The sequence below is a fragment of the Oncorhynchus kisutch genome, unplaced genomic scaffold (assembly GCF_002021735.2).
Source record: "Oncorhynchus kisutch isolate 150728-3 unplaced genomic scaffold, Okis_V2 scaffold1785, whole genome shotgun sequence".
Lineage (NCBI taxonomy): Eukaryota > Metazoa > Chordata > Actinopteri > Salmoniformes > Salmonidae > Oncorhynchus > Oncorhynchus kisutch.
Genome location: NW_022263730.1, coordinates 2942 through 14527, shown reverse-complemented (window position 1 = coordinate 14527; position 11586 = coordinate 2942). Strand labels below are relative to the sequence as shown.

The 11586-nt window shown below is 42.3% G+C and overlaps 1 protein-coding gene across 1 annotated transcript; it reads left to right on the top strand.

Annotated features, from left to right (window-relative positions):
• Positions 1-2326: 2326 nt before the first annotated feature.
• On the top strand, positions 2327-10227 carry LOC116367850 (serine/threonine-protein phosphatase 4 regulatory subunit 1-like). Its single transcript, XM_031819019.1, has 4 exons — positions 2327-2462; positions 6020-6154; positions 6475-6616; positions 8082-10227. Exons 1-4 carry the CDS (start codon positions 2358-2360, stop codon positions 8225-8227), a joined length of 528 nt encoding a protein of 175 aa, XP_031674879.1. The 5' UTR covers positions 2327-2357; the 3' UTR covers positions 8228-10227.
• Positions 10228-11586: the final 1359 nt, after the last annotated feature.

Here is an 11586-nt window from a genome sequence, read left to right as displayed (position 1 = left end):
ACTCGTTGGTTATTACTGCATTGTCGGAACTAGAAGCACAAGCATTTCGCTACACTCGCATTAACATCTGCTAACCATGTGTATGTGACAAATAAGATTTGATTTGATTTGTTGGAAGAAGTAGGAGTGGAGCAGTCCCTAATGTTGGAAGAAGTAGGAGTGGAGCAGTCCCTAATGTTGGGAGGAGGAGCAGAGCAGGCCCTACTATTGGGAGTAGGAGCGGAGCAGGCCCTACTGTTGGAAGAAGAAGGAGCAATGGGGGAAATTCATTCAAATAATGACATTCCTTCATTAACATTTCTTCGGGCTAGGCATCCCGCCAGCGGAACACCTGTCGACAACTTCCAGTGAAATTGGAGGGTGCACAATTCAAATAAATAATCATAAAAATTATGGATATTAAACATTTAGCTACATACAAGTGTCTTATATCGGTTAAAAGCTTAAATTCTTGTACATCTATCTGATGGGTTTTACAGCAAATGCATGCCATGCGATTGTTTGAGGACGGCACCCCACATCAACATATTTCACCGGCACAGGCTTCATAAAATCACAAATAGCAATTAAATATTCACTTACTTTTTAAAAATCTTCTTCTGATTTGCAATCAAAAGGGTCCCAACTACTACATGTAGTGTCGTTTTGTTAGATAAAATCCTTCTTTATATCCCAAAAAGTCAGTTTAGTTGGTGCCATCGATTTGAGTAATCCACTCGTTCAACACGCAGAGAATGGAATCCAAAAAGCTATCGCTAAACTATGTTAAACCAAGTCAAAATACGTTTCTATCTAATCCTCAGGTACCCTAAAATGTAATTAAACTATAATATTTCATACGGAAAGAATTATGTTCAATAGGAAAATGATATTAGTAAGCGCGCGCACAGACTGCTTTCCAACTCTGAGTCCGAGTTCTAAAACGAATTTTTCTTCCTCATTTGGGAAGAAAAAAGCCTGAAACTTTGAACAAAGACTGGTGACATCTAGTGGAAGCCATAGAAATTGCAATCTGGGAGCTGGATTTGAATATGCCCCTATATCTTCCATTGTAAGAGCATGTGCTCAAAAAAAAAAAGGAATTCCGGTTGGTATTTCTTTGGATTTTCTCCTAACATATCTATTGTGTTATACATTAATTTAACATTTTTAGAAACGCCAAAGTGTTTTCTATCCAATGGGTCCAATTATATGCATATCTTGGCTTCTGGGCCTGAGTAACAGGCAGTTTACTTTGGGCATGTCAGCCAGGTGGAAATTCAGAAATACGTATCACATGGTAAATCTAGAGTGGATTTTCTGACTGACTTGACCTGTGTACTGAGTTCATATGGTTGTCATAGAACCAATCTCTCTTTCTCAATAACAACATGTTTAGTTTACAGGTACTCTTGTTACTCTTATTTCATTTGTCTCCACTTCTTTTGATACTTGTGCCTTGCGTCACTAATAAATGATCATTTGTTGTCCAGGGGTTTTGTAATGATGAATAATGGTAACTTTGGGGAAACATGATGAGGGTGTTTCCACCAATTCGGTGCCTTTTGAGACGCGTAACTTTTGGTTTCACCCAATTTGAGCATTCTGTCATAACGAACTCATTTTCCCATTCATTTAGATACCAGCTGGCCGGGTGAGTCTCCCATTCATTTAGATACCAGCTGGCCGGGTGAGTCTCCCATTCATTTAGATCAGGGCCAGTCTTTCTCATTCATCTAGGATCGAGGCCTCCAGATTTCTCCCAATAGAGGGCGCACTTGCCACCAGACTGTGATATCATGCACAATTTTAGTATTCCACTTGGATGGGCCTTCCAATGATCACAGGGTTTCATCCAGGTCAGCAGGGCGGATCAGCCAATGAATGATGCTCTTGAGCAGGATGGCATATGACAATAAATCACTAACATTGGGCCCGTATCCTCAGTATCTCGGTGTAGGAGTGCTGAACTAGAACCAGTTTTGCCTTTTAGATCGTAATAAGATTATATGGACAGATCCTAGATCAGCACTCCTACTCTGAGACAGTTTGTGGATTCAGGTCCTGGCCCCGTATCTGTTTGTGCTCTTGTCTACTCCATCAAGCCAAACACAACAATGAGTGACAGGGACTTGGCATGATGGCACAAACAGACACTCAGGTTAACATGGCGCTCCATGCTGTCACAAAAGCAGTCGCCCTCTTGGTTTTATTTACTCTGCTCTCCCAATGCATATTGAAGTATTGTTGGACTTCTTTGTGGAGTGAAGATATCAGAGATATCAGAGAAAGAAAATGTACTTTTCTTTTTAGAAAGAGCCAGTGTGTGTTGAACAGAACGTCTTCATGTGTGTGTCCACAGGCAGCTGATCTTGATCATGGAGTTGTACAGCCACGATGATGTGTATAACTACCTCAGACAAATAGCACTAACCCTCTGCTCAGACAAAGTGTCAGAGGTCCGGTGGATCTCTTACCAGCTGGTAGGAATGCCATTTGTACTTTAATTGTTTGGGGGGTGGAATGATGTCACAATGTTTTCTTTATTATTGTTTAACAGCCTCAAGTACTCATATTGTCCTCAATGATATGAGGTGTGCTTGTGTGCGCATGTCTGTATTGTGACAAACTTCTGTGGAAGTGACAGTCATCTCATCTTCATGCACTGACCTGCCTTTCTTAAAGAATGGGAAGCATCCAAACATGGTTTGCCTCACAAATGGCTGAAAATATTCCATTGTCTGTGTCAGGTCCACATTAGGTAGACATCAATAGAAAAACAGGAAACGACTATGAAATAACAAAATATTTCAGTTGTGTATATTACTTCATTTTTATTTGATCATCTCATCTCTGCTCAGGCAGTAGCAGCCAGCCAACCATCTAACGGTATCTCTGTGCTTCCCATACTCAAGTCTTTTAGTCCTCCTACTTAGCTAGGCTAGTGGCTAGCTGGTAGCTGCCTAAGTATGCTGCAGAGCTGTCTGACAAAATCATTTGACTAGTTCTTTAAAGAAGACGTGGCATACTTTCTAGACTGCTTATATCCAGCTCCTATAACTATCAATCGGGTAGAGCTACTTCACGTACTGTCTCTATCCCTCTCGTCATGTTGTGTACATTACTCTCATGCAGTCTGTTGTGCGGGCTCTGTCCGAGCCAGGAAGAACAGGCGCAATGGATTGTGGTCATTGTATTTAATTACCACGTTTATGCGCTGAACTAGTTTGAATATTTGCTTAATGAAAACTACAACTCCCTTCAGCCCAGCATCCCACATACACTATATAGACAAAAGTATGTGGACACCACTTCAAATGAGTGGATTCGGCTATTTCAGCCACACCTGTTGCTGACAGGTGTAAAATAGAGCACACCGCTATGCAATCTCCATAGACAAACATCCATAGACAAACAGCTTTCGACTCTGTCAATCACCATATTCTTATCAACAGACTCAGTAGCCTCGGTTTTTTGGATGACTGCCTTGCCTGGTTCACCAATTACTTTGCAGACGGAGTTCAGTGTGTCAAATCGGAGGGCATGCTGTCCGGTCCTCTGGCAGTCTCTATGGGGGTGCCACAGGGTTCAAATCCTCGGGCCGACTCTTTTCTCTGTATATATCAATGATGTTGCTCTTGCTGCGGGCGATTCCCTGATCCACCTCTACGCAGACGACACCATTCTATATACTTCCGGCCCATCCTTGGACACTGTGCTATCTAACCTCCAAACGAGCTTCAATGCCATACAACACTCCTTCCGTGGCCTCCAACTGCTCTTAAACGCTAGTAAAACCAAATGCATGCTTTTCAACCGTTCGCTGCCTGCACGCCTGACCAGCATCACCACCCTGGATGGTTCCGACCTTGAATATGTGGACATCTATAAGTACGTAGGTGTCTGGCTAGACTGTAAACTCTCCTTCCAGACTCATATCAAACATCTCCAATCGAAAATCAAATCAAGAGTCGGCTTTCTATTCCGCAACAAAGCCTCCTTCACTCACACTGCCAAACTTACCCTAGTAAAACTGACTATCCTACCGATCTTCGACTTCGGCGATGTCATCTACAAAATTGCTTCCAACACTCTACTCAGCAAACTGGATGCAGTTTATCACAGTGCCATCCGTTTTGTCACTAAAGCACCTTATACCACCCACCACTGCGACTTGTATTCTCTAGTTGGCTGGCCCTCGCTACATATTCGTCGCCAGACCCACTGGCTCCAGGTCATCTACAAGTCCATGCTAGGTAAAGCTCCGCCTTATCTCAGTTCACTGGTCACGATGGCAACACCCATCCGTAGCACGCGGTGTATCTCACTGATCATCCCTAAAGCCAACACCTCATTTGGCTGCCTTTCGTTCCAGTTCTCTGCTGCCTGTGACTGGAACGAATTGCAAAAATCGCTGAAGTTGGAGACTTTTATCTCCCTCACCAACTTCAAACATCTGCTATCTGCTAACCAATTGCTGCAGCTGTACATAGTCTATCGGTAAATAGCCCACCCATTTTTACCTACCTCATCACCATACTGTTTTTATTTATTTACTTTTCTGCTCTTTTGCACACCAATATCTCTACCTGTACATGACCATCTGATCATTTATCACTCCAGTGTTAATCTGCAAAATTGTAATTATTCGCCTACCTCCTCATGCCTTTTGCACACAATGTATATAGACTCTTTTTTTTTTCTACTGTGTTATTGATTTGTTAATTGTTTACTCCATGTGTAACTGTGTTGTCTGTTCACACTGCTATGCTTTATCTTGGCCAGGTCGCAGTTGTAAATGAGAACTTGTTCTCAACTAGCCTACCTGGTTAAATAAAGGTGTTCTCAACTAGCCTACCTGGTTAAATAAAGGTGTTCTCAACTAGCCTACCTGGTTAAATAAAGGTGTTCTCAACTAGCCTACCTGGTTAAATAAAGGTGAAATTAAAATAAACAAACAAACATTGGCAGTAGAATGGCCTTACTGAAAGGCTCAGTGACTTTCAACGTGGCACCGTCATAGGATGCCACATTTCCTACAAGTCAGTTTGTCCCGATCAACTGTAAATGCTGTTATGTGGAAACGTCTAGCGGCAACACCGGCTCAGCCGCGAAGTGGTAGGCCACACAAGCTCACAGAACGGGACCGCCGAGTGTTGTAGCGTGTAATAATCTGTCCTCAGTCGCAACATTCACTAATGAGTTCCAAACTGCCTCTGGAAGCAACTTCCCTCACAAGAACTGTTCTTCGGGAGCATCATGAAATGGGATTCCATGGCTGAGCAGCCGCACAAAAGCCTAAGATCACTATGCGTAATGCCAAGCGTTGGATGAAATGGTGTAAAGCTCGCCGCCATTGGACTCTGGAACAGTGGAAACGAGCTACATGGAGTGATGAATCACGCTTCACCATCTGGCAGTCTGACTGATTAATCTGGGATTGACGGATGCCAGGAGAACGCTACCTGCCCGAATGCGTAATTACCAAATGTAAAAATGGTCTGGGGCTGTTTTTCATGGTTTGGGCTTGGCCCCTTAGTTCCAGTGAAGGAAAATCTTAATGCTACAACATTCAAGGAATTTCTAGATGATTTTGTGACAGCAGTTTGGGGGCCTTTTCCTGTTTCAGCATAACAATGAAGTCTCCGCAACAATGTTCCACCATCTAGTGGAAAGCCTTCCCAGAAGAGTGGAGGCTGTTATAACAGCAAAGGGGGGGGACCAACGCCATATTAATGCTGATGATTTTGGAATAAGATGTTCGACGAGCTGGTGTCCACATACTTTTGGTCATGTATTGTATTTACATACACAGCCCTGATAGGATGGTCTCCAGCCCACCCCATTACCCAGATGAACAGTCATTGGTTTATTATGATCAGATCACATTGTGACGTCATGCTGTGGGCCAAAAGATCCATCCTTCCTGAACAGGCTGAAATTCCAGGCATTTTCTTCAAACAGCTCATACACAATTTCATACTGTTATTTCGACCTCGTATTGTGGAAATGTCATCAAATATCATCTTGTCTGTCCCAGGTGGTGGAGATCTTACGGAAGATGTATGCGTGTGGAGCCCACGAGCTGGGCCTGAACTTCAGCAACGAGCTCATCGTCCGCTTCTGCCACTGTCCAAAATGGGTGGGCCGCCAGGCCTTTGCCTTCATCTGCCAGGTCAGGACATACATAGTATTTATGAAAATAAATCCTTACAAACACTAATCCCAATAGCTGCTGCCTTCAAAATAATGTTTAGTGTGAAATTGCATCAGCCATGCTTGCCATAGAACTATTCTGAAAGAAGGCGGAAGTGAGAATTGTATGCCTGACTGCTTGGTCATGTTCATTAGGCACCAAACAGAAGGGAAACTGATTTTTTAAACATTTTCTGTTGCATTCCCTAATGAACACGAACGGCTCTGCTTATCCTCTGTCATCTATCTTTCTATCTAAATCTGTTTTTCTATTAACTCACTCTCCGCTGTGTTCCCCAGGCCATCGTGGAGGAGGACTGTATGCCCATGGACCAGTTTGCCCAGCACCTCCTCCCCAGTCTCCTCAGCCTGTCGTTGGACCCCGTGGCCAACGTCCGCGTGCTGGTGGCCAAAGCACTGCGGCAGAGTGTCATGGAGAAAGGTAAAGATTGGGCCCTCTTATCTACCCAAGAATATGGTTCATGCATGAGATGCTTTATGCTATTGAGAAAGTCAAGAATGGAATAGAACATAATTTGTCTTCGAGAGGGAATATGTCTCACACATTTAAAAGCCCACACCAGAAATCCACTTTTTCGAGATGAAAGATGATGGTCAGAGCTTACCCATGGTGTTGTAAATGATTTACCTCAATAGGTAATCATTTTAGTGAAAGTGTCAATTATTTGTCCTTGAAGTGGGAAATCCAAGGTGGGACATTTGCGGAAATCTGTGTCAATGCCATGTCTTTTCCTATGAGATAACGTGCAAATTCTTTTCAGACTCCATTTCTTTTCAGGGCTGTGTTTTATTTAAATGTTACCACCCACCAGCATGACATTGTTTATTAATCAGAAACAGCTGCACAGTTCTTCCTCTTAGCAAATGAGCTGAGCCAAAACATCCTCTTGTCCTAAGCCATGGAGCATGTTAAAATAGGGTGTGAGCTATCTCCTGTTAGTGATATGAGGCAACCTCCAAAGTGGTTCAAACAGAGGGCTTGATTGACATAATGTGTATGGGAATGTTCTTAAACAGATTATAACCTGGGTGGTTCGAACCCTGAATACTGATTGGCTGAACCGTGGTACTGTAATCAGACCATATACCACGGATATGACAAAACATGTATTTTTATTGCTCTAATTACAATGGTAACCAGTTTATAATAGCAGTAAGGCAGCTCTGGGGGTGGTGATATATGGCCAATATACCACGGCTAAGGTCTGTATCCAGTCACTCCGCGTTGCGTTATGCTTAAGAACAGTCCTTAGCCGTGGTATATTGGCCATATACCACACCTCCTCGTGCCTTATTGCTTAAATAGAAACAGAAATAGACGTATGATGCAATACACATGAAATGAATAAATAGCAGAAGAAGAGCATAACTACTAATTATATTGAATAGAGCAATAGCAATAGGCAAGTCAAGCACAGTACATGACAATAAATGGTGACTGGTCTTGCAGGTACATTTGCATTTTAATCATTTAGCTCTTACCCAGAGCGACTTCCTGTTAGTGAGTCTTTCCCAGTTCCAACAGATTTTCTCTCTGCATGTTGTTGTTTTTGATCCTCCCAAAATGTGTTGTGCCGTATGTTTCTGATATCCAAACGAGCATACCACTTAGAATATAGTTTTTCCTCTCTCTTCTGTGGACTATTTTCTCCCTTCATTTTGTTGTTAATGTTTTGCCCTCTATTCCTCATTGTTCCCTATCGTTCTCCATATTTCCCCAGTTTCCTACATTCTTATATTTAATTATGTAAAGTACTGCCCACCGGTCCACCCATTAGGGCCTCATTGATTTGAATTGGGACACCCATTCTAGTAATTATATTTCTATAGTTGTGACCCATGTAAAATGCACTTTAATTAAATAGTGACTTGACTTGTACTTGCAGCGTACTTCAAAGAGCCGGGCAGTGCCTACTTAGAAGAGCTGGAGGAGACGGTGATGACCCTGCAGGCGGACAAGGACAGAGACGTACGCTTCTTTGCCAGCCTGGACCCCGACATGGTGCTTATGGACACTTCTGCTTTAATCTAGAACCTTCCAGCCTGCTCCAACACACAGCCAATAACTATCACCAGCATCAGACCTGACCAGAACACTCGCCTGCAGGAAATAAAGGCACTGATACAAGAAACATACATAGAATCAGTCATGTGCTCTCTCTCTGTCTCTCTCACACACACACACGATCTGAAAACCGCACCTCGCTAAGCTAAAACAGCCACCGCAAAATGGCATCGGATTCCAGGTGGAAAACAACCCACCATGCGGCTCGGCTAGCGTCCCGACGTCGAGTCACCTCAACCCATCTGTATCCAGCTGGTTCTCTCAGGTCCTCTGGTTTCATCACGGTTTCTCTCTCTCTTTTCATCTTGTCTTCAATGACCTCCGTAACCACTACTGCTTAGGAGAAGGAACAACCGCACCACTTGGCACGAAACAAAATATGTTAATGAACTCGTGGCATCTTCCCTCTGTGTGTTTACTATGTCAATAATGTGATCCAAGTCCCCCAGAGACCAATGAAATACCTCTGATTGGACATAACTCAGGCCAGTTTCGCCATAGGGGCGTTTAGCTTATAGAATGAGGTACAGCACTTTAGAATGCCACAGATAGAAATGGAATGTATAGATAGACTCACTAGAATTGTGATTCTTCTATATACAATGCATCTGTACATTCTGTAACGTTGCTCTCCCCTGAATAAACCTCGGGTGTCAGCGGCACCTCTGGTGTCAGCGGGACCTCTGGTGTCAGCAGGACCTCTGGTGTCAGCGGGACCTCAGGTGACAGTCAATTTTGCATCCCAAATGGCACCCTATTCCCTAGTTTGTTTTAAACCTGTAGTAAGAAGAAGCAGAAAAAGAGTGATAGTTTGGTAAAGACCTGTGAAGCACTCCCCCCTTATCCACCGTGTAGGCCATCATTGTAAATAAGAATTTGTTCTTAACTGACTTGCCTAGTTAAACAAAGGTTAAATTAATTTAAAAAAAATGTAAATCCACTTCAACATTGTGGATTCCAATCCCATTTTGGCTTTTCAGTCAGACCACTGCACTGACCACAATCAATTGTACAGTATAGGAATGGTTGTGTGGCCTGGGTTTGTGTTCCAAGACGCTCTGACTAGTAAATCTCATTAGTAGTGAAATAAGTATGTTGGAGAATAAATAACTTCCATTGTATAGCTTAACCTGTATAGCCAGGGGATCCAAGGCCAGTTTTAGGGTTTTCTGTAGAGACATGAATGTGGATATAATGAGAGCTGTCACTTTTGTAGTCTTTTTTTCTCTCTTTTTTTTCTCACCTGTTCACATGGCAACCCATTTTTGACCATAAACACGACTTGAGATCCTAAACTGATTGCGGTGTGGCGTGCATCTCAAGTCTGTCTTCCATCTTATGGAAATGTTCACTTCTGTAGACTACCTAACGCATCACACCTGTCAGCAATTTTCCCCATCTTGTTTTTCTTTATGGTAGAACTATTAATATATATGCATTTTATGAAATGTATTTTTCTTTTCAAATATGTACCATTGTTCAAAGATTTTATATCCGAACTTTGCATTTCACAACCTTTGTAACATTCAATCATTTCTTTAAAATATTTTTTATGTAATGTTATTTTTAGCATTCTGTAATTAAATTTATAATATAAATCAGAAAAATCAAGACATGTGTAGCCTGTCTCCAAACTACCTTGTATAACCAACAAATGAATTGTGCAAATGAGTGTCATATCATTGTCACAAAGGTTCAAAACACCTGCAGCACAAATTTTTTATAAATATAAAACTCAGCTAGGTGAGTTTTCCATGAAGAAGAATTGTTACTTGCTTCTTTAAAAGTATTTTTTTTGCGAGACTTGAAGTTTGACACGTAAAGTGAAGCTGTGAAATATAGTCAGTAAAATCTATGTTCTGATTACTACCGACAGACTACTACACTGAACAAAAATATAAACGCAACAATTAAAGTGCTGGTCTCATGATTTATGAGCTGAAATAAAAGATTCAAGAAATGTGTCATACGCACCAAAAGCTTATTTCTCTCAAATTTTGTGCACATTTGTTTACATCCCTGTTAGTGAGCATTTGATCCTTTGTCAAGATAATTAATCCAGTTTAGTCACACAACAGAATGCCACAGATGTCTCAAGTTTTGAGGGAGTATGCAATTGCCATGCAGGAATGTCCACCAGAGCCATGCAGGAATGTCCACCAGAGCCATGCAGGAATGTCCACCAGAGCTGATAATTCAATGTTAATTTCTCTACCATAACGTCATTTTGGAGAATTTGGCAGTACGTCCAACCAGCCTCACATCCACAGACTACGTGTAACCATGCCAACCCAGGGCCTCCACATCCGGCTTCTTTCCCTGCAGGATCGTCAGAGGGGGTGAAGAGTATTTATCTTTGTAATCGAGCCTTTTTGTGGGGAAAAACTCATTCTGATTGGCTGGGCTTCGCTACCAAGTGGGTGGGCCTATGCTCTACCAGGCCCACCCATGGCTGGGGCGTAGCTATGGGTGACTTTACAGTGCAACAAAATAACTAGGGCTTTACAATGATGGTGGAAACATAGAGAAATGTTGAGGTTATGTGGATTCAAATCTTCCTATTTATTTTATTTATTTTACCTTTATTTAACCAGGTAGGCAAGTTGAGAACAAGTTCTCATTTACAATTGCGACCTGGCCAAGATAAAGCAAAGCAGTTCGACAGATAAAACGACACAGAGTTACACATGGAATAAAAACAAACATACAGTCAATAATGCAGTATAAACAAGTCTATATACAATGTGAGCAAATGAGGTGAGAAGGGAGGTAAAGGCAAAAAAGGCCATGATGGCAAAGTAAATACAATATAGCAAGTAAAATACTGGAATGGTAGTTTTGCAATGGAAGAATGTGCAAAGTAGAAATAAAAAATAATGGGGTGCAAAGGAGCAAAATAAATAAATAAATAAAAATTAAATACAGTTGGGAAAGAGGTAGTTGTTTGGGCTAAATTATAGGTGGGCTATGTACAGGTGCAGTAATCTGTGAGCTGCTCTGACAGTTGGTGCTTAAAGCTAGTGAGGGAGATAAGTGTTTCCAGTTTCAGAGATTTTTGTAGTTCGTTCCAGTCATTGGCAGCAGAGAACTGGAAGGAGAGGCGGCCAAAGAAAGAATTGGTTTTGGGGGTGACTAGAGAGATATACCTGCTGGAGCGTGTGCTACAGGTGGGAGATGCTATGGTGACCAGCGAGCTGAGATAAGGGGGGACTTTACCTAGCAGGGTCTTGTAGATGACATGGAGCCAGTGGGTTTGGCGACGAGTATGAAGCGAGGGCCAGCCAACGAGAGCGTACAGGTCGCAATGGTGGGTAGTATATGGGGCT

Coding starts and splice junctions, on each gene's coding strand:
- LOC116367850 (XM_031819019.1), top strand. CDS start 2,358: ATGGAGTTGTACAGCCACGATGATGTGTATAACTACCTCAGACAAATA. Junction 6,155..6,474: donor CCTTTGCCTTCATCTGCCAG/GTCAGGACATAC, acceptor TGTGTTCCCCAG/GCCATCGTGGAGGAGGACTG. Junction 6,617..8,081: donor GCAGAGTGTCATGGAGAAAG/GTAAAGATTGGG, acceptor TTGTACTTGCAG/CGTACTTCAAAGAGCCGGGC.